At 42.1% G+C, this 26,041-nt stretch overlaps 1 protein-coding gene across 1 annotated transcript in view; it reads right to left on the reverse strand.

The window, feature by feature from the left end:
- LOC139918500 (calcium-activated potassium channel subunit alpha-1) overlaps positions 1–26,041 on the reverse strand; it is a 76,407-nt gene that overhangs the window by 30,312 nt on the left and 20,054 nt on the right. The window contains exons 3-8 of the mRNA XM_071907905.2: positions 11,749–11,810; positions 7,439–7,532; positions 7,215–7,326; positions 1,995–2,070; positions 551–626; positions 206–376 (exon numbers count right to left, since the gene is read on the reverse strand). Of these exons, the coding sequence (XP_071764006.1) occupies positions 206–376; positions 551–626; positions 1,995–2,070; positions 7,215–7,326; positions 7,439–7,532; positions 11,749–11,810 (591 nt within the window). The remainder of the gene's footprint in view (positions 1–205; positions 377–550; positions 627–1,994; positions 2,071–7,214; positions 7,327–7,438; positions 7,533–11,748; positions 11,811–26,041) is intronic.

The following is a 26,041-nucleotide window of genomic DNA, read 5'->3' on the forward strand; positions in this document are numbered from 1 at the left end:
ATGAATTAAATGCTGCGCAGTTTTGTACAATCCTCATACAATGCATAACATACAACACACTGTGGTGAAACTGAGCCACATTCAGTACAAGACGACAGTTGGAGTGCTCCCTCTATTAGTTGAAGGCTTCCCAGCGTTTGATAACATGATGATTGGTTGCATGGAGGATTGGAGCGGTAAATAAGAGTAAGAGAGGGATTTTTACCAAACCACCAAGGATGAAGAAGACCATGAAAAGGCGGCCCAGGGTGGTTTTTGCATAAACGTCTCCATAGCCCACAGTGGACATAGTAACCATGAGCAAGTAGACACATTCCCAATAGGAAAGTGCTTGGGAATTTTGGAAGTTTTCCCAAGGGTCCCCTGAGTTTTCCACCTGGAACAGAGGTCAAAGATTTATACAGTAGCCATGGACAACACACACTCTACTAAAAGAGACACTTTTTAGCAAATCAGAAATGAAACTGCTGCTACTAATAATGAACAGACATGTCATGTACCACCGTACTTAGGAAGTCCTGCTTTACTTCAACGGCTCCCACTCACTTACCAAATGTATGAAGCCTGCCGCTGTTAGCCATGTGCTTATGAAGATTGAGCATAAGTTCACCAGCTTTATCGAGTTGCTATTAAAAAGAAAGAGCCAGACAATAAAGATTAATCAAAAATATTCAATGCATCAGTTATTGTCATAAGGGAAATGCATAGATCTAGATACGAGTGCAAGACATCAGAACAAGTCATTTGACACATGCTCTAACATGCATTATACAGTTTTCCTACTCAATTCAGTCATAATGTAAAAGATAGTGTGCTCTTTTGTAAGGCAAAGTAGCTACTAAAAGAAACCTGGGTTGGGAATCATCCTGAGCTGCTCAGCCAGAACATTATTCAACAGAAGCAAACACAGAATGCCTTGGAAATACTATATATTATATTATTATATGTCATAATATTATGACAGGGAATACTGAAATCCTTATCTAAAGCTGTGGCATCTAATTTGCTTTGCTTGTTTTTCTTGAGATAAACATGTATGGAATTACAATGCGAGCATAAATTGCGTTGTTGTGCTTAGTCATAATATGATGGCAGTGTCAGTTAATAATATAAGAGATAAACATGCTTTTTCACAAAGAAATAGATATTTAAATTCCCCAAAAATGTCATAGATTTCATTCCAAATGCTATGTATCCATTTTGAAAGAAATTGCTGCCTAAAATGTATCACTCAATATTTCAGAAACATAGATGAAAAACTATTTTCTGAACAAAGGTCTTAAGATGACTCATAACTTTAATAGTGAGTTCACATTGTGGTTTACTTTCATGTCAACGATGACACTGCCATGATTTTTAGGGGACAGTTTCTGTAAATGGTGAGTGTTTGTTTGGGAATGAAACCCTCTGCTCGGGTCGGTCCTGGCATGGTCTCTGTCCATTTATGCTTTAGTGTTCTGCCCTTACCTTCAACTGAGTAAACGAGTGAGCAGATTATTCTAAAACATTTTGTTGAGCTATAAGCTCTTCCTGACATCTGTGCAAAAAGCTTTAATTCTAAGCAGCAAGGGAACAGAGAGAAAGCTGTTTCACCCAAGACTGCATCATATGCCCAATGCACAAATGAGTATTTAATATAATGTCCATAAGCACCGTGTTACTGACCGCATTACTGAGCATATTATATTTTAAACTTTAAACATACTGCTATAAATTCATTCCAAATGAAATCAAAGTAAGTGGTTTAGCTCATGCTATGATTAATTTTGCTTCCAGCTAAATGTTGCTAATAAAGCTCACAGTTTTGTACTGAAAAGAAGACATATTATAATAATGACTGTGCCATATTTATGATTATATCAACAAAATTAAAGCGCACACATAATGCTGGGCATTATCACTCACATGCAATGTTTCACATCACTCAGATGAATAAATACCAACAACTGTCTGCTAAATTGAAAATAGGATGGATAAAACATGAATGCACTTACCTTGTTTTTAGTATATTCAAAAACTGTAAAATTTCTGAGAACTGTATCAGTCTTAAGGCCCTTAAAAACCTCAAGCCTGTGAGGAAAAAGAAAGACCATAAAGAAATTACCCAAGGTGAATAACAATTATTCAAACAGCATCAGTGACATTCGCCTGTGGTCTGCACACCAAAAACAATATCATACCTTTGAAGCTTTCATCCATCTTTATCAGCTTCATTGGATTCATATTGTTTAAAAAAAAGGAATTCCAAGCAACAAAGCGATACTAAGCACTAACTGTAAAAGAGATACTTTAGAAATTGTGAGAAAAATGAAAAGCGGCTCAGCATCCCAGAAATCTCTATCTTGCTCGACTCATACGGTCTGCTTTAATCTCGCTTCGTCACAAAGCACCGGCGTCTACCTGATACATTTTTTCATCCGGGCGGAATAAAACTGTGAACGCGGCAGAGATGAAAACCTGGATTAGAACAAAGACAGGTGGACGCCGACAGGCCCAATTGAATGAGTAAACAGTAATGACGTCAAATCCTAAATTTGAGGGTATTTATGCAAGAAAAAAATGCTAAATTGGAGCATGCTGCCAAGAGGTCAAGGACGCTGTTATGTCGACACAATCAACACCGACAGCAACCTGCCTCAGCACCTTTGACACCCATCTATTAGCACATGCACCGACACTCACTGGCATGCTGTGTGACTGCATGATCACAGCAATTAGGCTGCTATGGCTTAGCATGTACATGTTAATCACATTCAAACCCACTTCTGTATGTTTCTCTGCCATTTCTCTCCGATAATCAATCCATTCTAATATATGCAGAACCTCCCACCTCAGCTTGAAAACCAAATTATCAATAGATCCAACCCAGTTCAAAAAAAAGGTACAATCTGCATGCCACTGCATGGCCAGTGAAAGCTCTACTGCACTGTAAGCTGTAAAAAATAATTAAAAATAATCTCTTGTGACAGAGCCAAGAGTGAGCAATCAAGTGAAATCCATCTTCACATGCGTGAACATGGGTGTACATTCCTGCTGTAAAAAAAACCCATGCGTGTCAATGCCAATGACACAAATAAAAGACAGAAAATCATAAAAAAAGAACATTTTAAAAAAGCGTGTGAACCATAGTGTGTCTCTCCAAGCTCATTTTTCCATTTCAAGTTAGCTTTGGCCAGATGGCAAGCATAATACAAATCCTAAACCTGAACCTGCTCCAGCTGACACACACACACACACACACACACAGAGAGAGAGTCCAAAAAGTTCTGGACACGCCAACCTCCGGGTTTAGAGGAGATCTCCCCCCTCATGCCCGCATCTTCCTCGTCTTACCCCAGTAGGAGATTACATGGAGGCATGAGCCGAGGCTGTGGCACAGGCCGTCCTGCTCCTCTTTCTCGGCGGCCTGTCCGTGGCCCATCCTGACCCGGTAGCCCTTCTGAAACAGATCCCCGGTGGATTTCTTGCGCCTCCTCGTATTAGGAATGGTCTCGGAGCGCGCACCTCCGTCGGGCCCCCTGTACACCAGCATCTTAGTGGGGATCATTGTTAACACCGGCGAGTCGTCTTGGCAGGCAGAAAAGCTTCCAACGTCAAGTCTCGAAAAAGTAGAAAAAGTTCCAAGGCTTCCCAAGATTCTCTGCTTTCCTCACATCCACTTACTCACAGTCCTGCATTCCACTACTGCTTACAGATATCATATGCAAAAAAATGTCATCCTCCAAAAACAGGAAAAAAAACAATCAGGTGCTTTCATTATATTAGCACCCAACAGGTTGGGGGCAAAAAGGACGCTTTTTTGGAGAAGCATTATGATCTGATTTACCAGCGACCCTCATAGTATCCTCGCTGTGATCGGCCGCGCACGCCGAGCTTAAAGCAAACCCTTTTCCCATCAGGATATTAGAGTGTAAGCTCCTTTAGAATTCATCCAGGGAAAGGAAGAGGCCAGACAGCAAGTCTGTCCATCAGCTGGCCTGACAATGTAGCCTACATCTCATCCCACAACCATGCACTGCTCTTGACAAATCCAAATTTCATTCTCTAATCTTAGAGCAGAACAGAATGTATCTTGCCTCGCATTTATAGCAGACAACAAGTCATGTGAGACCAGTGTCCAGTAAAGCTTGTGTATGGGCAAAACACGAGAAGCTTTTGGCAATCGTCATATTTTTTTCACTGGATTTAGTGATTCTGCAATAATCCCTAAATTAATCACAGCTGATGTAATAACAGCTATTGTAGTTGCCATTAAAATTGAATGTGCAGCATGAAATATGAGAAAATGCAACAGCTGACTGACATGGGGTGTCTGCAGTGGGGATCAGCTTCTCTAATCAATTCACATTCTGTTTGAAATATGAATTATAGTCACTTCTACTGTCAGCAAAATAATACTTCTGCTCAAATCATCTCAGTACAAACATTTAAGGATATAAATGTACTCTGGAAAATGTATATATGAGGACATTGGAGGCTAGTTTCAGTGGACAGCTTAATGCTAAAAGCCTCTTTTTGTGTTTACATTTTAGCCAAAGTGTAAAGCGCTGCAACATGTGGCCTCCGCCAAGGCGCTGCTGCCTTATCTAGATGAGTAATGTTCTGTTTACCACACACTACTTAGAGCACTAACTGCTGCAACACCACAGGATTATTTCAATGATACTGCACACTGTCACAGATAAATGGAGCGCTTGAGTGAACCGGATTTTACCATAAAAATGTACACAACTACCACAAAAGTGACAGTAGGCACAATTAGCAGCTGTGTATTCATTTTTCCACGACCATTCTCTATGCAACATCCAAAATGTGTGTATGTTTGTGTGTTTTTCAGCATGTATGAGCTGGCGTGTTAAGTACATGTCATCGCGCCCGCAAGCATGCCACATGTGTGTGTGTGTGTATGTGAGGATATTGCTGTACATGTGTGTATCTGTGTCAAAATGTTCCGACAGAGGATTGGCCGTATGGCTGCGTGCCCAGTGAGCGGAATATGGACTTTTGATCAGAAGAGGGATTCAGCAGCAACATGTCCAGACAAGCGCTAAGCTACAGCCGATCAAGGTTACGGCCCGGCGCTCGTCACATGGTGAACCTCAATTTAACAGAACAACACTCGCTCGCTAATCTTCCGCTACCAATTGTCCACCGACCACACTGACCGAGATTATGTCCTGCGATGAAATGTTTCTACTGACAACAGCGTTAAAACCATAGTTCATTTTTCACTAAATGTCAGTACATTTTTCACCTGTTTCTAGAACTTTGCAGTACTGGACACACTGTTTGATTGACAGGTGATCTCCGGGAAGAGCAGTGCAGAAACACCACAGCAATGAGCGCTTGGCACCAAAGAGGTCGTCAGAACAAAATAAAAAAATAAATAAAAAAATGAACACATCTCAAAGATTACCTCTTAAATGGTAGAGGTAGGTGCCTAGAAAATATAATGTTGCTTTTCCACACATAAAGGGATATTTTGATCATTTCCAACTAATGACTTTAGTAAGTTCTTTCAACTGACAATCCTTTCCATCCACACAGAACTAGCAATTGCATTACAGGACAGGAGGGGGTTGAGAGAAGGATGGAAGTGATTTCTTAGTGCCATTCTTTTATACGACGACATCATGTCTGTTGAGAATGAGGAAAGGGCTTCGAAAGGGAAGGGACATCAAAAAAAGGGCACCAGCAGATTTTCACTGATTCATTTCAGTTTGAGGATAAGGACTGTTTGCTGTAAGCGACAAACAACTATACACAGTGATGAAACGGCCCATGAATGTGTACTCTTTCTCACAAAGCAATAACTACTAGTATCATACTGGAAAATGCATCTGACACTGATATAGAAGACAATATCTATATAGTCTACTACATTTATGGCAATGTTTTTTTCCTTCATGTAAAAAAAAAAAAGTCAAATGCCAGCTATAATCTCACAAGTCCACTAGATGGCAATGTTTAAACACGACATTACATGGCTTGTTCTGCTTCCATTGTTTTCATACTACCACACACTACACTACATAAACCCAGGACAAAACAAACAGATACATTATGTAATTGCATCTATAAAGCCTCTGTATTGACACTGAAGTAAGTTTGTGGCTGAAGGTGCTGGGGGGAGGGGGGAGGGGGCAGAGGGTGAAGCTGCCTGTTCACCTGCTGACATGAGAAGACAAGCCAGCAGCGAACACCTGTAATGCAGCAGGAAATTATCTCCCTAATCCTGTAACTCCTCACAGTCCTCTCCGAGTGATGAGCTTCACACATTTGGCAGATTGACTTCTAGCGCTAGAGCCACCGACAAAGCCTATTAGCATTTTTATCCATTCGTGCGCTTTCAAACACAGCCCGATTTTCAGTGGGATGTTATTACAGGTATGCCGTTGAAGAGGTGAAGGGCGTTTGAATGCAGCACAAAATGCCCAGAGACACGGAATCGATAGAAACGTCGTTCCCATTCAAATCAAATCAAATCAACATTCATTAACGGTCATTTAAGTGTCCTGCACCAGATGACAGCCACAGAATATTTGATAATGTTGTCATGGAAATGAGCGTTACAGTTTGACGCATGAAGCTCCCAAAGCTCTCGAGTTCCCATGCTTTTTCCAGTTACCATGCTTTTGGAGTTGCCATGGCAAAGGCATCGTTTGGTTGAACATTCCCATGGTGGCAGTGTGGTACATTCCAACTTTCTCATGCATTTCATGCACTGTCCAAAGATAAAAAAAACAGAGCTCATTTCCATGGCAACAGCACCAAAAATTATGCGGCTGATATCATAGGTGTGCCGATGTAGATGACCACAATATAGAGAGGTTCCCTTTCTGCACTCACACCATGACAATGTGCTTAGATTGTTACCTTCATGCATAAAGTATGAGTGAGTATTGCAACATTGATGAGCAATCCTTAGGGTTGACAACAAACAGGAATCATCAAAGCTGTTTTCCTCCAAGCGACTCACAAATGCACCTAAGAATCTGAATTCAGCACAACAATTTTGATGGAACATTCAGCTGATCTGAAGCCTACAATCTAGTCATCTATCTCCCTGCAAGAGACCGAACCTCTGCCTTCACTGACACCTGTTACTCACGAAAAATCCACTGGGTGGCACCACAGGCATTCTATATCTGCTGGGAAATAAAAACTGGAAGGCCACTGTAGAACTCTTAGTCCATCGTTCTGCACGTCCTTACCGAGCCAACTCCTGTTCAGGTACACCGACACAAACACCGGAGGCACCGTGAAGAAGTCCACCACCGAGTTCACCTCTAACCAGAACCACAGCTTGTCGTTGGCAGCAATAAACTGTGGGAATAAAGAGACAAGGCTTAGTGTCACAATCTTCCATTAAGCAGACAGGTGGCCGCAGTGCAGTTCCACTAGATATACTGTATGTTCCTTTGTGGGTTTTACTTACGCGCAGCCCGAAGTACAGTAGGAAGAACACGTTGAACGCCATGTCGATCTGCAACGTGAAGTCTTTGTAGAAGTTCTGACAGGACTCGATGGGACTACGGAACAAAGAGAGAAACAAAGTGAGTTAATGTCCAGGGAAAGGCACTGAGAGGCGAGTGAGAAAAGGTTCGGTAAAATGAATATATTACAGTGCTATTTCATGAAAATAAAGCAGAAAAGATGCATTCTTCTTTTCCTGAAAATGCACTTTTAAGATTCCCAAAACAAGAGGAACGTAAGTGTTCAAAAAAGTGCAATACTTGATATTTTCCAATGTTTTTTTTCTGTTGAGAAAGGAACATGCATTTATTGTCACACAAGCAATAACTTGTCAGTATGCCTGGTTAACCCTTAAATAACTGCAAAACAATCCTCTCGAAGTCTCACAAGAATACGTTGTGTTCCAGGTGCAATATCACTTCATGAAAATGTTGCTGTTTTCCTTTGATGATATTGCAGGCCTGCCTTTTCCGATCTTGCGGACAGCATTTCGGGCGAATCGGAGGTTAAATCTGATGGAAATGCAGCGCCAAAGCAGTAGTTTAAGGGTTAAACGCATGCAGGGGTTTAGGTCTTCTTTTATGAGATCAAGCAGCCATAGCAAATGCTAGCAATGTAGTGAAGTCTCACCCTCAAAAAGCTTGTATCTGGCACTAAGAATTCAAATAAAGAGAAATAATTAACCAAGTAAATGTAACCACTTAGTAACGATTCTGTAATCACATTGAAAGACCTGGGAATTAAATCGCACACCCTGAATATTATCCAGACCTGAAATGACAACATACTGTACACACATACTGTATATTCAAAATAATTCAGTGGAGCAAAACACTTCATGGACTTACTGTACAGCTTTCACGTGGCATATATTTTATATTTTCCATTAAAAAGCAATATAGACTTCAAACAAGTGAATGAAGACTGAACTGAAATTTCAGCCAACTTGAAGATTTGAACTGTGTCACTTTTTCATGATGGGAGCAGTGATTGCTTGATTGTGTTTACAATGCAACTCAGCACAGGTTATTGTGAATCATGCAGATTATTATTCCTTATTCTTACATCTCTGCAGCATTGTGTTAGTGGCAAGCCGGTCACTCTCACATGTTTAGAGTCATGGTTTGTTTCGCATGCCGTTTGTTAGATGGTCACCTGCACCATGAGCTTCAGTAGTGCACACTGTATCCGTTGACAGCTACAATCTCTCTGACACTGTTTAATACCTCGCAGATTTAGGCCAAATACTTTTTGTTATGTAAAAAATATAATAAACTCCCTGTGATAAAACACTGTCCTCAAATAGAGCTCATGAGCAGACTTAAAATACCTCAGGGATTATTTAGGGCTGATCTGATGTACAGCAGCGCAATTCATTTGATTTCCTGGTTGATGAAGCTGATCAAGGGCTTGGCGATCTGTTAAGGAAGAGTCACCCCCCCCCCCCCCCCCTCCTCCCTCCCCCCTCCATCCCTGGCCTCACACAAACACCGCTCCTCCTCCTCCCACGCCGAGCCCTGGGTAATCTATCCAGTCCATATTCATAGAAATTCTCACCCCTCTTCTAACTGGCACCTCTAAGAATAGTTCAAACATGTTGGATAGTTCTGCCCTCATTCACTGTAATGATGCATCGGCCTGGCGAGTCCCTGTCATAGCAGGGTGACAGGCCATAGAGCAGACAGATCTGCAGCGCTAAATAATTGAGTTCCAGTGGGCCTGGTTAGGAAGGGACTAAGCCTGTTATGGATCACAAAGCCTCTCTATGCTTAGCTCTGTCCCCTCTACCTCTCTTTAGCTGTAATGCTCAAATCAGACAGGATATGCTGTGACTACATTGTAGCCGCATTTGGAAAAGCCTTGGTGTTTTCTCTAGGGATGGGACGATATATCGTAATTCAATACAAATACAAAAATGTGAGGGGGGGCGGAAAAATGAATCGCGATATTAGCTACATTTTATTCTGCTGTAGTAATCACAGATGAGACGGCTTGGCCATCACAGTTTCACAAGCTCTCCATCCAAATTATATTATTTGTGTATTTGTGTTTCTTTGTAATGACATTTTTAATTTGTTTACATTCTAGCAAGCCAATGCAATAGCTAGAAAGATCTGTGGCTCAGAAATAAACATAATTCTGCACAGTCATACTTTGTTGTCATTGAACTATTATTTATTACATCATATTGTGGTTGTATTGAATTGTGAACCCCATATCACGTATTGAATCGTATCATGAGACAAGTATATCGTCCCATCCCATCAAAATTTGTGATGGTATATGTGCCTGATTCATTTTCATCCTACAACCCAAAACAAAGCATGCTGCACGGTTTTGCTCATATCCATATACCAAATGTGGAAGAGCGGTTACACAGATTACGGACAAAAGAAATCACTTTCACCTTGAGGACATGAAGAACAGAGTGGATGTTTTTATGCTCGTCTTGTGGCACTATAGCAGAGGGTGCACATGACTAGTTTTATCAAGGAAAACTCTTGTTTATCTCTGAGCGGGTCGTAGCCTGTGGTCTTTAGCATGGATCTAAGTGTGTCTGATGTGTTGACTTTTCTCTGTCACTCCCTGCTGTCTCTTCCAGCCAGGTCAGCCTGTCCATCATATAGCTGTCTCAGTAGCCCCACAGGACTAATTACAGGAAGGGCTGTATCTGTTACAGCCTGCTGCCACTTACAGGCACGCAAGAGAGAAACTAACTGGCTGCTCTTTGGCCCGAAGTATCAGGCTTATTGGGCTGACAGGTAGTGAAAAAATATAGTTTGAATAATAGAAAGACCTGGATAAGACTGGCATAATAATGAAAACTAGGGCAAAGAACCGAGGATGAATATGAATGGAAAAGTAGTCACACAGATGCCGCAGCAGTGCTCCTCATCTGCCAAATGTGTATTTAACAATGCCCCGTTCTCATGTGAGAAAAGGTTAAAGAGAGAGGTCGGAGGTCATCCCTCATCAGGCGGAAAGGTATTGGACGCTGCAAGCAAGCAAGATGGGAGGATGGGCGGCCACAGATGGTACTGCCGAGGATGTAACTCTACCTGGGCTTGTCCAGATAATGAAATGAGATCATGCTCGCAAACCACATCAGAGCAAGCCGAGCCCTCGGTCGCGCGCCGTCTTATGAAATAACAAATAACCGCTGCCCGGCTGCAGGGCCGCGAGCCAGATAACAAGAGTTTACAGCCCATTTTCTCTATTCTCCCTTAACATTACTCCCCACGGGCACTCCCTTTGGGCCCGATAAAAGCTTTTATCCCGGTGTATTTTGCTCTACTTTCTAATGGCACGTCCTGTCCAAACATCAGCAGGCAGCAGTAATAGTATACTGTAGCGCACGGAGCTAAAAGGGTCTTCCGTTTCCTCCAGTTTGATGAGCGATGGCGATTGTTCTGGACAGGAACTTTGGTCTTTCCTGTCCGTCTGAGAGTCTGATCCTTTCATTACAGAGATTAAGCAATTTTCATCTGTGAGCACGGACTGTTTGTCATCAGAAATTGCCAGTAAGCCCATGGCAGTTACCTGAAAGGGGATCACATAAAAACAGACAGCAAGCACACATGCTCAAATCTCATGTAGAGAGCATATAGCACTCAAGGTTATTAAGGCCAGCACTATATGCACTGAGGATTTATTCATATGCATGAGTGGGAGCTAGCAAATGGTTGAAAGTCTCTATTTCTAAATCAAAAAATATCTGAAATATATAAGATTTTTCCAACTAATCATCCTAACCTTTATAACTTAAGCTACATCATTTTTACCAGTAATTCATAAATTCATGATTTTTTTTAACAGGAGATTAGTGATTTAGACTGCTATGTCACCACAATACACCCAGTGTAATTAGAAATTTACTACTTTGTATATTGCTCTAATAGAAAAATGATAATATGCAACTTTCATAATCCCAAGCATTGAGACAGGCTCAAGGACACTTCAGCAGAGGCGCACACTCAGGTTCAGAGGGATCAAACCTCGCTCTCTCTAACCAGCAGCACATCCCACAAAGCACCTCATTATTTTAAACAAGCTTTTAAAGGTCGGGTAACAGTTGACGTCCCAACTAGTATCGTCAGATCTCGTGGGGTGGTTTTATTTTCAGTTGGGCTACAACCCCATACAGTAGATCTGATCCTATACAGACAAATGAGGAATTTCAGCTTGAGAGCAGAGCTTCCATAATAAACCACAAGGGCTTACTTTGTGCATTAAAAGCAGTCTAGTTATCATGAAGTTAAAAGAAATACTTACTCAGAGGAATCTATGAAGTATATTACAAGGGCTCCGATGCTGAGAGCGAAAACGAGCACCACCTGAGAAAAGAGAAAAGAACCATTTGATTCATGTTTTCAGGATACTATTAAATTACTAAAACATAATCGGACACAAGTGCTAGTGTGATAGTAGATAGATGTTGATGTTGAATCTTTTCCTGCCTTGCACTGTAGGATGGGTAGTGTTAAAAAAAAAGGAGGCCACCAGCTTTATGCATCTGACCTATTTGGCTGGCAACACATTTGTTGTTCTAATATTAAAAATCAGTTGTGGGATGCCAGCAACTCACCAGAACACACTGCAACCATTGTATTTTTTCCTTTTTAATGCTCTCTTATTTTAAAAAGATAGGTTTGGCAGTCTTTTTAAAGTCAGATTTTCTCTTTTAAGCCCTACTGGAGGCACATATTCTGTTACATGGCCATGAATTGCATGAGACAGAGTGAATATAATTATGTTACATAAATGTGTTTCAAGGTGTTCTAAATGTTGAATGCCTGTTAATGAGCATTGATAGACCTTGATGCATCTTGTCAGGAGCCTGTTATAAAATGTGATATATAAACCACAAAGGAAGTGTTACAGCACTGTCACAAGTATATTCATCAGCTATATCAGACAGTGTAAATAAATAGACTGGTAGCTGAAAGAGAGTATTGACACGCACACACACACCTACACACACACACAAGAGCTCAGCTCATCATGTAAATTGGCACTGGAAGAGTGGCGAGGTGACAGAATGTGGCTTCAGCTTACAAACAAGGATACAGCAAAGCCTGAAGCTTCGCCACGGTAGAATAGCATCATAATAAAACCGGGGCAGCGCTGATACTCTGTCACTCTGCCTTTCTGAGAGAGAGAGACGCCGCTGAATAAAATGAAGCCCAAAGTAAGTCGATAGACTTTCGCAACAGATTGGGAGACAGGCCGCGGATTAATAAACACCACATCCAGAGGTGTTAGCGAACAAAGAAAGAGTTGTCAGGTGACAGCGCCGACACTGATGGAGCTCCGCCGAAACTTAATCAGTGTCACTGTAGTGAACGCTGGAGGAAATTGGGATAAACTGCAAGCACAAACAAATGGGGAAAAGAGGGTTACACCCAGCGTCACTCAGCATATCTAGGCGAGTTTGGTCAAGGTTTCCTTTAGGCCGACTTGGCCTGTAGCAAACAATCTGTGTTCTCACCTGACACAGTGCTGCTACTGTCGCTGAGAAATGGACAATAACATTCAAAAGTGACCGCTGTCATGTTGTGTTTCTCTAACCAGAGAAACAAGTGAAAGATTATCAAAAATGGAGGACAAAATCTCTACTACCTAAACTAAGCATCCTATTTACAAATTGCACTAAAAGCAAGTAAACCACAAAACACAGTTCATGTACAGCTTTCTTTCATAATATTGAGTGTATCATCAGAATAAGCCAAAACAACACAGCAGCTCATTATTACTGTTACAAAATGAATGACCTAAATTTCACTTGGAAAAGCAAGTGCTAATGTAGATGGGGGCTTAACCCAGAGAGACACAGATAAGAACAGAGAGGCTGCTGCCAGAGAGCAGCGCACACATGTTTTACATAATGCACCACCAAGTTATTCGTGACCCTACCTGGCTTTAGTCTATTTAGAAATGACACAATGGCTATCCTGAACAAGCAGCCAATGGGCATACATAATGGATGAGTCCGGCCTAATTCATTTCCATGATGTGAAATTGTATTGTCACGGCGCCCATTGATGGCTCCATAATGAGAAAACACCTCCATGCATTTTTAATCCACCTTTCCTCTTTGAAAGCCAGGAAATCTCTTTATGTCTCTGGCCATCCCAGTTTAGAAGCTGGAAACAATGACGGCGCAACCCTAGAAATGCTGATACCGACAAATGAAGACTCCGTAATGGCAGCAGATGAAACGTACAGCGGCCTGTGACGAGGCGGAGACAATCGTGACTCGGTCTGTCACTGAGCCGGCAGCGGAAGGCGCCAGCTTTCATCATTCATCTCAGTCAGTGTATAATGATGCATTGCCACATCTGTATCTCTCAGCCACCGGTGCATGGACAGCCATTTGCTGACAGATGGCTGCACCCACAAGGGGGCATAGTGAGATCAGGTTGAGCGGCTCACAGAGCTAACTGACCACTGCATCTGTCCCTTTGCATACTGAGCAAGAAACATGCCAAAAAATCCTTGCATGTTTTTGTCCAAACTTTGCATTTTGTATTCTTATTCTTATTCTCTGGCAGTGAATTTATATAGGTGATACTGCACACTACATGTCAGTATTCATCTCTAGATCGCATCAGGTAGAACAATCGGAAAAAAACATTACCAATGAGGGAGATCGCATGGCTGATTGTAGGAATAGAAAATGTTAACTGTTTTCTCTTGAAGGTAAGGTTACAGTAAGTCACTGCCTGGAAGCAAACAAGCACACAATACACAGAGAGTGATAAAAAATCTACTCTGTATGAAACCCCAGAATGAGACTTATTAAATTGTCCCTGTAATGAAACCTTTGTGTCACCTTGATCCTCCCCTGTAATATATCTAGCACCGGCGATGGTCAGAAGCCTAATCAGATTATGGGTTTGGTGTTGTCTTTGAATGAGGAGGAATACGTGGTTCTGACTAGGGGACACTAGGCCTGTATCTACTCTTCTCACCCAGCCCTTAACTCCGTGGACAACCTGGTAAAAGCAGGACACCGCGGCAGGAGGTAAACCGTCCCCGCTTTAATTCCCCCTGACCCCCGGCTGACTGCTCGACCCCGCGGCCCGGCGGAGACTTAATACCCGTGCAGCCGTCACACCCCTCAGTGACAAAAATCACTTAGCACGTTCAGCGCTTCGCTCGGAAGACCCAACATCCAGCATATGGTGACTCACATCAGACAATTAGCAGCACGCTATTTGGCTTCGCACTGTACTGAATACACTGTTATATTCCTCTGTGATTCAAAGCACATGCTATCAATGGAGGCAGGCGATGCCCATTCCAGGTTCATTTTCCAGACAGTATCCCTTGAGCTAATTAAAGGTCCCATATTTTGCAGTTTTCATGATTGTGTTTTCAAATATACTATGGCTCAGGATAAGAATAATGTCCTTCATGATGTTTTGCAAATAATGTAGTTCAAAAAAATCTAAATTATCAGTTATATCCACACTAATACAATCAACCGTACTTACAAAAAGCGAGAAATATCTGTTGCAGTTTGTTTATGGTTGATCTTAAATTCAAAAATACAAATAAAGAAGGCTTTCAAGCTCAAGCAATGAAACACCATTCTTCCGCTTCTTCCTTATCCTTTAAAAGGGTATCTATTGAATTAATGTGAAGGCTAAGTCCTCACAGACAGAACAGTCACAATACTGGATCCTGATTGGCCGACAACACCAGCTCCTCTAATTCAAACGAGGTAAACATGCTGAGTCTGACTAAGTCTAGTTGTGATGCGTTTACTTGAGTTAGTCTGAAACTGCCTGTAAAAAAGGGTGGATTTTTGAAAATACAATAACTTTCAATTTAACTTTAACCACTCAAACAAAATCACATTTTAACGTTTACATTAAACATCTTTAATCATATATATATAAATAGAGGAAAATTAGCATTCCTGCAATAGAGCCCCTTTAACAGTAGACTATCCCTGAGCATATGAACAATGATCTATGCTATACGTCTGCCTGAGCAGGACTCTGCACAGTGCACCACCAGGTCCCTACCATTCAGAAATCCACTGGCACACATCAGAGAACACACTCATGCCCCCCCCGGGCTTCTTGGGAGTCTGACTCACGGTTCCCCGGTATGAATAACAAGCAGAAGAAATGGGAACTTCACTTGACCGAGAAATCACATGTGCTCATTGGCTGCGGGGAGCGTTACCATCACCTGCCATTCCACATGACAGTGCCGATTCATTTTTTATCAGGTGAGGAATAAGACAGAGGGGTTTCATACAGAGGTGAATGAGTCATTTTCAAAATAGAACAATGAGAGATCAACCAAGAACGTTTATAACTAGTAGTACTGAAGGTGTTGTTACTGTAGTTTGTCCATCAGTTATCAAACAAACACCATATTAATAAAAAATAAATCCAACTTCAGACAATCCATGGTAAAGTCATAATCAAATTTACATCAGATTTATAAAAACTAGAGTGAATACAATATATTTCAGAGCACAGAGAACAGTCTTGTCTCTCTCCTCTCTCTAATACTGGTGAGTATTAAGCTCATGCTGCTGAACTGTACTCATCTAATTGAAACAAGCATACTTGGTGAAGTTTCATATCCATAAAAGTGTCTCCTAAAGGTGACAGTTAAAGACACAAACACGTTTGACAGATTCTGATGTCAGTGGGAGACCGCACTGCTCTTCGAGGTGCAAGGTGCTGTCTAAAAACAGGATGCGCAACAAACAGGGGGTCAGCTTGTTCCATATTCCCTGAAAGCCTGCGGTCAACCTGGGATCAAAGCTCCCATTGATGGGATGCCAGAGATTTGTGTGGGCTCAACTCGGTCCGTCTTTGTTTAGGTAAGCCGAATCCATTTCGGTCCACTGATGGATCCCACCATGTCACATCCAGCGAGTGAATCTCTCTGCTCCAACTGTATGCGACTTGGCTGAGTGTGCACAGAGCTATAAATCACTGACCTGCTGTGCCTCAGGTTTGACTGTGTGACCTACAGTAGGTTTTCCCAGGAACACTGTCCAAAATATAACAAACAACCGGAACCCTGTCCTGGTAAATTCCAGCATGCCCATCTGTCTGTCCTGACAATAACATGCACTTCATAATAATGCAACTCATACACAATGGCACACATAGTTATAAAACCGCACGATACTAAAACAAAAAAATCAATTTGCCATTCTGTGGAAGAATATTGCGATCCTTCTTCAGCACTTGCGAGAAGTTTTAAAAGAAGCATGAGTGGCAGAGTGATAACTTGCTTAAGATTTCCTCAGTTTGAATCAATAGAAAAGATTCTCTCTGGTATGAAAATTGATTTGTTTAGGCGAGGAATTCTGTGCAGCATAAAAAAGCCTTATTTACAAAGCTGTATGAGACACCTTTCCCTCCATGAGAAAAGTACAGCCTCTCGCAATGTGCAAACTGCAGTAGTCAACAGTGCGTTTTTTGTTTTGTTTTTGTTTTTGATTAATTGTGCAGCCAGGCAAAAATACAAATTTGCTTAATCACAAAAGGATTAAATTACATTAAATGATTGGTCTCTCTAATTTGTTTTATGCTACTACACATCAGTCAGATTTACAGAGCCACTGTAAATGCTTGTGTGATGGGCTTTAAATTGTAGAAGACACCTTGGGCGTCATGAATGTCCGCACTAACAAGACTGGAATAGTAGAGATGCTTTCTGGGCAGATGCTCTCTCTTTGTTTACACTGCTCCTGCACAGTATATCCTTTGCCCGGGGTGATAATGGCACATTAGCATGTTTACGACAACACCCATAAATGTGACCGACTGGAGCCATGACAAACACTGACACTGAACGGACATTTGAGACATTTACAATGCCATTACTGTCCAGCTCCAGCTCTCTTACAGCAGACGCAACGATATGCTACAGGACACCTGTGACATGTGATGCATCTTCAGCTCCGCCATCTCAAGTCATCACTGCCGCTGTCGCTGTATTGACAGCTGGGGAGGAAGAGCATTGGCTGCAGGGCGAACACTAGAGCACCATGACGGATGATGACCATTGGACACACTTTGCCCTTTGACCCTGTAGGGTTCTCCATTGACAAGTCCATCTGGAGCCCTTAGAGTGCAGCACAGTGCAATACTGTCAGGCCTGAAATAGGGCTACACAATTCTGGCTAAAATGATAATCCTGATTATTTTGCGAGATTTTGTGACCATGATTGTCAATCATGATTAGTCTTGGTGATTTGGGGAAACAATTATGCCTTATATCAACAGCTTGATTGTTTTCAACTACAGCAGGTGAAATGAAATGAGAAGCTTCTACATAGATGAATCCTACAGTTATTAATTGTGGAGATGAAAAATTGTGCTAAACTACTATACATAATTAACTGTGCAGCCTTCACTTTAACATGCATCTCTCCAGTAATTACATCAGCAACCCTCCTCATAGTTCATGTTCAAGGCATGACCCCCAGTTTCCGGTCAGAGAGAGCTCAACAGAAAACTTAGAAGAAATCTCTGAATATTATATCAGTCAGCAAACATCTGACACCTGCCTGTAGCTTAGCTGTGTTTAAACACAGTGAAGTCTGTCACTTAGACATGTAGGGTAGTGGCATCATCCCAGCTGTTCAATTCTTATCAGAGTTGGCAGGAGCAACTCTGATAAGAATTGACCAGAATTAGGCATACTAGGCAAAAACAAAACAAAAAACTACCGCCATTTACCTTGATGCAGTTTGATTTTGATGGACCTATATTAATCAGGTTCGACACCCAAAGAGGATTTTGGTATTGTTTATCTAATGCCGGGCGGCATTTACCACAACAGACAGTCCGGTTGAAGATAGGCAAATCCCAGTCTAATCGTCTCATTCCTCCTTCCCTTCATCAAGATTTGTGGCTGCAGAGAGATGCACAGGGGATAATATCTTAAGAGTCAGCTGCATCCCTGTCCAAAGCTCAGGCCGGTATTTACTGTCTGTGTCTGTGTGTGCCCCGCGCTTGTGGTGACAGGCAAAAACACAACATGCATACTAATAGGGTCTTGGATGGTGCTCCTGAAGCCTGGCATCCTCCTCCAGCGTGATCTTAATATAACCTACCCAGCATGTGTTTCATAAACACTCAGTCTACGATGTCATCTGCTTGAATGAGAAATTCTGATTAAACGGTCCAAATCACACCGTCAGGAAGAGGGGGTGTTGCGAGTATATATGTGTGTGTGTGTGTGTGTTTGGTGTTTGACTTGGCTATATTTGACAAGGTCGCAGGCGGGAAAAAGAAACTGACATCCTTCTAACCTCGGATGAACAACAGTTGAACGGTCAATACCAAAGAATTCCCGAAACAAGCTCAACCGCCGCCCGTTAACAGCATAGGAGTTAGTTCTCAATAATCACTCTCATCCCATCACTGCGCTGTGCAGTGTTCACCAATACATTATCATGCCTAATGCACTGGCATGCCTCTTATTAATGAGAGAAGTGGCACTTTGATCCATGCCACTACCTCTTGGATTCATTTTACACTTTGAGAGGAGTCTCAAAGTGTAAAATGAATCCAAGAGGATGGATTTGTCTCCAATCCAATGGAGACAAATTGATGACGGAGCCGGCCGTCTTCCTTACATCTGTCAGAGCAGTGTGTTTCGGTAACGCTGGTATTCACTGCAATGTATTGAGATATATGGACACATCAGACCCAAGGGAAAGCCTGAGCGTCTCCTTGGCAGAAAGCGTGAGCCAACATAACAATCGGATTGCATAGCGGGCTGAAGTCATTGACAACGGCACCGGGAGGATGACACACACACACACACACACACACACATTATGCGATCCCCAGACATGTGCGGTGAGAAATTAGCTCATCATGTGTCATTCTGATCATGCCTGAGCTTCCTTTGTCAATCAAGTGTACTCGATGACTGGGGCGGAGCTGAAGGACACAGGGCTTGATGGGTTAAATGTGTCACCTTCGTCACATCGGGATCAAGACACATAGTGACAGGGGCCAGTCAGAAGGCTACGGCATCGGTGACCCTGTCAAAGTGGTCGCTTCTCCCTCTGGACTTACGGGTTTATCAAGAACGTTGGACTGACCAGTAGCAATGGAGTGAGCAGGCTGAATGTTTCTTCACTTAACAGTATGCCATAGCCAAGAAATACACAATGAAAGCTGTGAACAAAGGCTTTTGACACTGCAGCGGTGTTGGCTAAGGCCCTAGTGATTACTTTGGGTGCGCGTTGGCTCAAAAGTATAGTTCAAAAGCACCATCAAAAGAGGGAAGGGAGCCCACACACCAGCCGGGCAGGGCATCAAGCCTCCAAAATAAAGACATATAGGTAGCGTTTGCTTAAAGTTTTCCTTGTCTTCACTTTTCATCAAATTAAAACAACTTCTTAGGGTCTTTTTATTTTAGGCTTGATGCCTTAACTGGCTGGTGTGCAGTCTGCACTATTTAGCCAGTCTCTTGAGACTGCACACCAGAGACTGATGATGTGGAGCTAGAATATGCTGCAATCAAATGTGTATGTTGCTTCTGTCAATAGGTTATTTTTTATAAACATAAAAACCTGTTTAGACTACCCCACCATGTGATTATGTGATAAGAACCATGTACTGCCACCGCGGAATCAGAATACATTATAGATTATACTCTAGGTCAGTGTTGTCTGGGAGAATAAACCACAGACAAACCACAAACCCCAATGGAGGATTCTGTCTTGCATTTAGGCCCACTAGTCTAAAAATATAAAAGAAGAACATTTGGTATGGATGGCCATTTGGCAATGACAAATGGGCTCAAACTTTTTCATGTCATAGAACCCCAGATAGACCCACATTAGGACATGGACCCCCATTTGATAAGATTTAGTCCCACAGACCCATATGGGTAATGTTTAGTTGATTTAGCATTGAATTGTATAATAGTCTGCACTGTGCAAGGGGAGATAATAGTCATGAGAATGAAACATATAATTAGAATAGTAATTTTTATACATTCTCTAATTGGGATAATTTCTTGTCAGTTTAACTACAGTGAAATCAAACTATTCCTCATTATGCCGGCGACCCCCTGGAACCTCCTCAAGGACCTCTGGCGGTCCCCGGAGCCCACTTTGAGAACCATTACACTAGGGAATTTCTCATGCATGAGCTAGTGAAACGGTTGGGCAAGTGCTTGAATGCAATATTCAGGCATGTATTGCATTGTTCCAAATATTTCCCAGGATGACAAAACTGTGCAGACAGTAGAATATCCTCAGCAGGGCTTTATCAGTGGGTTTTCTCTTATGCCTATGACTTTGACACACATGAGAGTAAAACCGCTCGGGGGGATAAGGGATTTCTCTCTCATCTTGTCAATAAAAGTAGATTATTCCTTTGTCTGCTAGGCTTCCCATGGAGCTGCATGCTGCCTCTTCCACATCATTAGGGATCACTACCAGCATTACAGTAGTTACAGAGGGATAGACCAGCTATTCAGTAATGACTTCATCATTCCCAAATCGGAATGGATTAGCTGCTACAGTGAATCATCAGCATTCAGCTCTCTGTAAACACCCTCCGGCGGCCATATTGGAGGTCCTCAGCTCTTGGGAACAATGGCTGTGAACAGCTGCTTGTGTTTCTATAACTTGGCAGTCTCAGTCTATTCAGTCTCAACTGAATAGACATGTTTAATTTCTGCGCTGTTTTTGACTGGGAGCTGACTGGCTGGCTAACCATAGTATCTACTCAGCTAACTTGTACTGTTTTAAACACACTAGCTAACGTATATAAACTACTGTAGCATGTTATTACCATCACTTGCCTTGCTAAATTATCCTGCTGGTTAGTTAGCTAGCTCAACAAAGCCAAAAAAAAACAGCGGACTCTTCTCAAGTTACAACTTGTACTGTAGAAAACAAGCACAGAGCCTGCACAGACCCACGGCACGTGTGTTCAATTCTATACTGAAGCACTGCGACACTGTTAAATGACCTAATTCCACTAACGTTAACATGCCACTGAATCACTGGAGAGGACATGATGGATTTCACTCAACAAATTACATTAAATATGAGCCATAATTTTAATGTGTCCATTTGTTTTTGCTCTTCATACCACCTTATACCATTAATTTTAAAAAAATGTTCTGTGCACATAAACCTTCACTCTATTGCCTAGCAACAGTCTGCAGGTCAACACAACATAGCAAGTCTCTCAACAACAGCATGCAATCTCTGAATTTAAATATTTTTGATACTTAATGAGTGCAATGATTAATTAAGATAAACTGAATCTTTGACGTTTATAATGAGATGCCCAGGAAAACATCTGCCCAACATAAATTTACTAATATCATTACACTTTCACTGCTTAGGCTACCCATAACTGTATGGATAAAGGTGTGTTTTGAAGAAATGTGCAAAGACACTGTAACGGTAGTGTGCAAACAAATGTATTTGAATAATATGATTCAGTTGTTCATTTCTGTAAAGTGGATAGGAAAATGACAACGGTTCAGAAGATGACAGCGGCTCAGAAGTGCGCTGCAGGTGAGAGGGCAGTCCAGCAGGACTTTTGCTCATCCCCTTCTGTTCTGCAGGTCTGTTGGAGCGGCGTCTCTGCTGTTGTAGCCATGTTGTCAGCCTAAGAAGAAATAAGAAGTAACATTTAAACTATGGTTACTAAATGATTTTGCATTGGATACAATATGATTTTAGGTTAACTGAACTGATTTAACTGCAAGCATACAGACTGAAACTGCAACTCACATCAGCAGATTTCTTGTTCTTCCTCCGGAATATGCGGGATAGCCAAGAAAAGAAGCTATGCTTCTTCTTCTTTGGTTTTGTTGACAGGCTGTCTTTGGCACTGGAACTCTGGAAGGTCCTGTAGGTTCGACCAGCTGGATGGGTGGAAGTGTCTTTTGCAGGGTCAGACAGGACAGATCGTTTATGTCCTTGGTCTCATGGGACAAACTGCTAGATGTCTTGATGTGAACAACAGCCTCACACACACGGAGAAGAGTGGATGAACATGAAGCCTCAGCCTCCTGGTGCAGGGTGCGGGTTGTCTTGTTTCCTGCAGCCTGGATCTCCTGGTGTAGAATGGATGGGAATGGAACATGGATCTGCTTCAAAACTTCCTGGTTGTCCTTGGCCACCTTTGTAGTTTCAACCTCCTGGATCAGGCTTGGTGGAGCCTTAACCTCAACCTGGATGGCTGAAGAAGATTGGTCGATCCTTCCTTAAGCAGGTGAATCAGGGTGTATTCAGCAAGAGAGACGGGGAGAGCCACCTCTGAGGAGTTATTATCAGGTCCAGCAGAGAGCACAGTGACTTTTGTTCCCTCACAACATTCAGGTTGATGCAGAACGGTGACAGAGCTTTCAGTTGTTCACTTTCGTTGTTTCACATTGTTCTTCCTCCTTCTCCAAGTCCTGGAAGAATAGCATCAGTTCAGAATCAGCTCTGACGATTGGCTCCCATTCATCAAGATGATCTTGAGTAGGGCCATGGGGTGGAGTGTAGGCAGCCATAAATGTAGAACTCGCTGATGAGGAAGCATACATGTGCTTTTGATCAAGTTCCTCCTCCTCCAGGAGGACTGAGAGGAACTGCATCAGTTGAGAATCAGTGCTGACTAATGGTTCCCATTTGTCAAGATGGTCCAGAGTTGGCCCATATTGTGGGGAGCAGTCAACTGCAAATCTAGAGAGATGTGATGAAACGTAGAGGAGCTCCTCACCAAATCCCTCCTTCATCCAGGCAGCCCAGAGTGGATCCACAGGGTGAGCAGCAGTCAGCCACAAATCCAGATGTGTCACCTGGGGGAGCATAGAGGTATCTCTTTCCAACTGTCTCCAGGTGGTAGTCATCGTCAAAATCAATGGGGGAGTGCTGAAGCAGCCTCAATCTCTCAATGATTTTGATGTCATCAGTCATTTGAGCCTCATGGGATGGAGCCTCAACGAGGCGGAGCAGGTTGGATTGAGCCTCAACATGCTGAGCTGGGTGGATGGATGCTCCAGCATTTCCTACAGCTGTGTCCTCGGTCATGAGAGGAGACTCTTTCTCTGTGGGAGGAAGGTCTCCTCTGTCCATATCCAAGAGAAGTGTGCATGCTGATGAAGCTGTGTTGGTTATTGGCTCCAATATATTGAGGCTCTCAAATCCACAAGCAGGTTTGGAGCTGAGACCAACAGCAGACTGAGGTGAAAGATCACAGTTGAGCTCAGCAGTCACTCCAGAGAAAGTAGAGGCTTCAGCATAAAGGTATTGCTCCTTATTCAGGACTTTCGCAAACATACAGTTGATGTTTTCATGGCGATCGTCCTTAAGGACATTGAGTTGAGCGACCATTTGCATGGATGCTGAAAGAAATGCAATGGCAACATGAAACAAATAACCATAAGGCCACCTGATGTAGCTTCATTCAAGGTCAACATGCTTCATCATAGCTTCATCTTACTCCTTTCATCATAGTTTTGTTTCCACAGCCAAACTAACTGTGAATTTACAATGTAAATACAACTAAGGAAGAAGTGGACACAAATGCAAATCCTTCAACACAAACGATTACTCTATCCTGGGCTGTCTCTTGTTCAGCAAAATCCTCTACTAATCTTTTTATGTAAAATAATAAAATTAAAAATACATGTGGCTTACCAAGATGGAAATCACTCTCCATGTTTTCCATTCTAAACAGTAGGTATTGTTGTTGATGTTTCTCCAAATGAATGCAACGTGAGTTTTCTTTCTCAATTTGCAGGTGAACAGTGATCAGAGATGAAACTGTGAGTCTGAGTCTGTGCCCCACACCCACACCACAACAATCTTTTCAGATATCTCTTTTTTTCTTGCCCTTTTTATTGCATATTTAGCCATTTGCGCACAGCCAATTCTCCACTGGACCTCCATGATGGCACCACACATGGTTGCTAGGAGATTTGTGACGCAACGGCAAAGCCTCTATATTCTGCTGTTGTTTACTCCTACAACTGTGTGTTCAACTGTATTGCATGAGGTGACCTTGGATAGTCATACAGCCAAACGTTTTAATATTACTCTTACTCGTTAACCCTAACCCTCAGCCACTGTTCTATACAGTTGACATAACACATACTAGCTGCATCTATGACACAGTACACACACTTTGAACACTATTTCTTGGTAATTAAGGGAGGCACAAGAGAAAATGTCCTGGTGCCTCATTAGTAGTTTTCATCCCTGCTAGGAGACAGAATGCCAGGCTGTAATTGCTGCAGAGCATCTCAATATCTGTGCATTCAGCTGCAGTTTGCAGAGGGACTGTGAACTGTGAAGCCAACAGGCGCCCTGGGCGACGTCATCAAGAGAGACCCACGTAGCACAAGAGGGACTTGCATGGACCCAGTGTGGAAAATGGAAAGGCTGATTTTTTCTCTCTCTCTCTCTCTGTCTTCTGTATTTGTAACCAAATCTATACTGTTAGATTTTGTTTGTTTCTTAATTCTTTAAACAGATCTTTATGAATAGAAATCCAAGACAATATGCTAATCTCTGTCAAATAAACACTATCCTGGTGGTTTTACATGTTTCTCTTAGAGCCATTGGTAAGGGAATTAAAATAATATAATAAAAAAGCTCACAAATACTTTTAGATATGATTTTACAGTTTTTAAGAAAATACTGAAAACGTGAATGAATCAAGAGAAAGTTAAATTCTTAGGTTAGTTATAACGTTAAATTAGTTATAATGTGAGCATTGTCAAATTCTGTAAAAAGGACAGCGACTCCAGTGTATGCTGATAATGACCATGCTATTAATAGTTTCAGCAATCACTTACTGGTGATGAAAACAATGGCTCAAAAATAACTCCCAAACTGCAGGACTTTCCCAACAGCTGGTGTCCAACTTATGCTGCAACTTGGTGCCTGCTGATTAAAGCAAAATGACTTGGAAATGACTTCATGTAAATAATGCCTTCATTGACTCCAGTAGCCTACTCTGCTGTGCAGTAGAGATCTCACGTTTGTTGAGCAGATGCAGAGTCCAATATGACTGCAGCTGTGAGAGGGGCCATTAATTGAGGCAGATGATCAAAAAAAAATTAGTCAAAGCCATGACTAAAAGATTTGGTCTTGGTTCAATCAAGCAAATGAAACACAGATGGTCTAATATGCAGAAAGCTTTTGATAAACAACCCAAATATCACTTGTGATGGAGTTTTGTATATCATGTGAACTTGCACAATTTATATTTTTTCTTTGTAGATGTAAAAAAAAAAAAAAAAAAAAAAGGAAACAAAAAGAACTCTTTCTGAATGTAGTGAATGGTTATTATCGTCAGCATAAGCACTCTACTCCACAGTATTGAGCCTTGCCTGGGGGAGGGCCTGAGGGTCTCCACAGCCACAGGCTCTATCTGACTTACTCCATATACCCAGCACACCGAGCCCGACTCTGCCTGCTCAGTGACCCTCGCAACAGACAGCTTGTGCTAACAGGCTCCTCCAGAGCTTATTGGGAATCGAAAAATGAAGATTCCATTTTCCATGTTACCCAGGAAAAACAATGAGAGACTGAGGTCCTGATTCT

Source organism: Centroberyx gerrardi, chromosome 20 (genome assembly GCF_048128805.1).
Source record: "Centroberyx gerrardi isolate f3 chromosome 20, fCenGer3.hap1.cur.20231027, whole genome shotgun sequence".
NCBI classification, from domain to species: Eukaryota; Metazoa; Chordata; class Actinopteri; order Beryciformes; family Berycidae; genus Centroberyx; species Centroberyx gerrardi.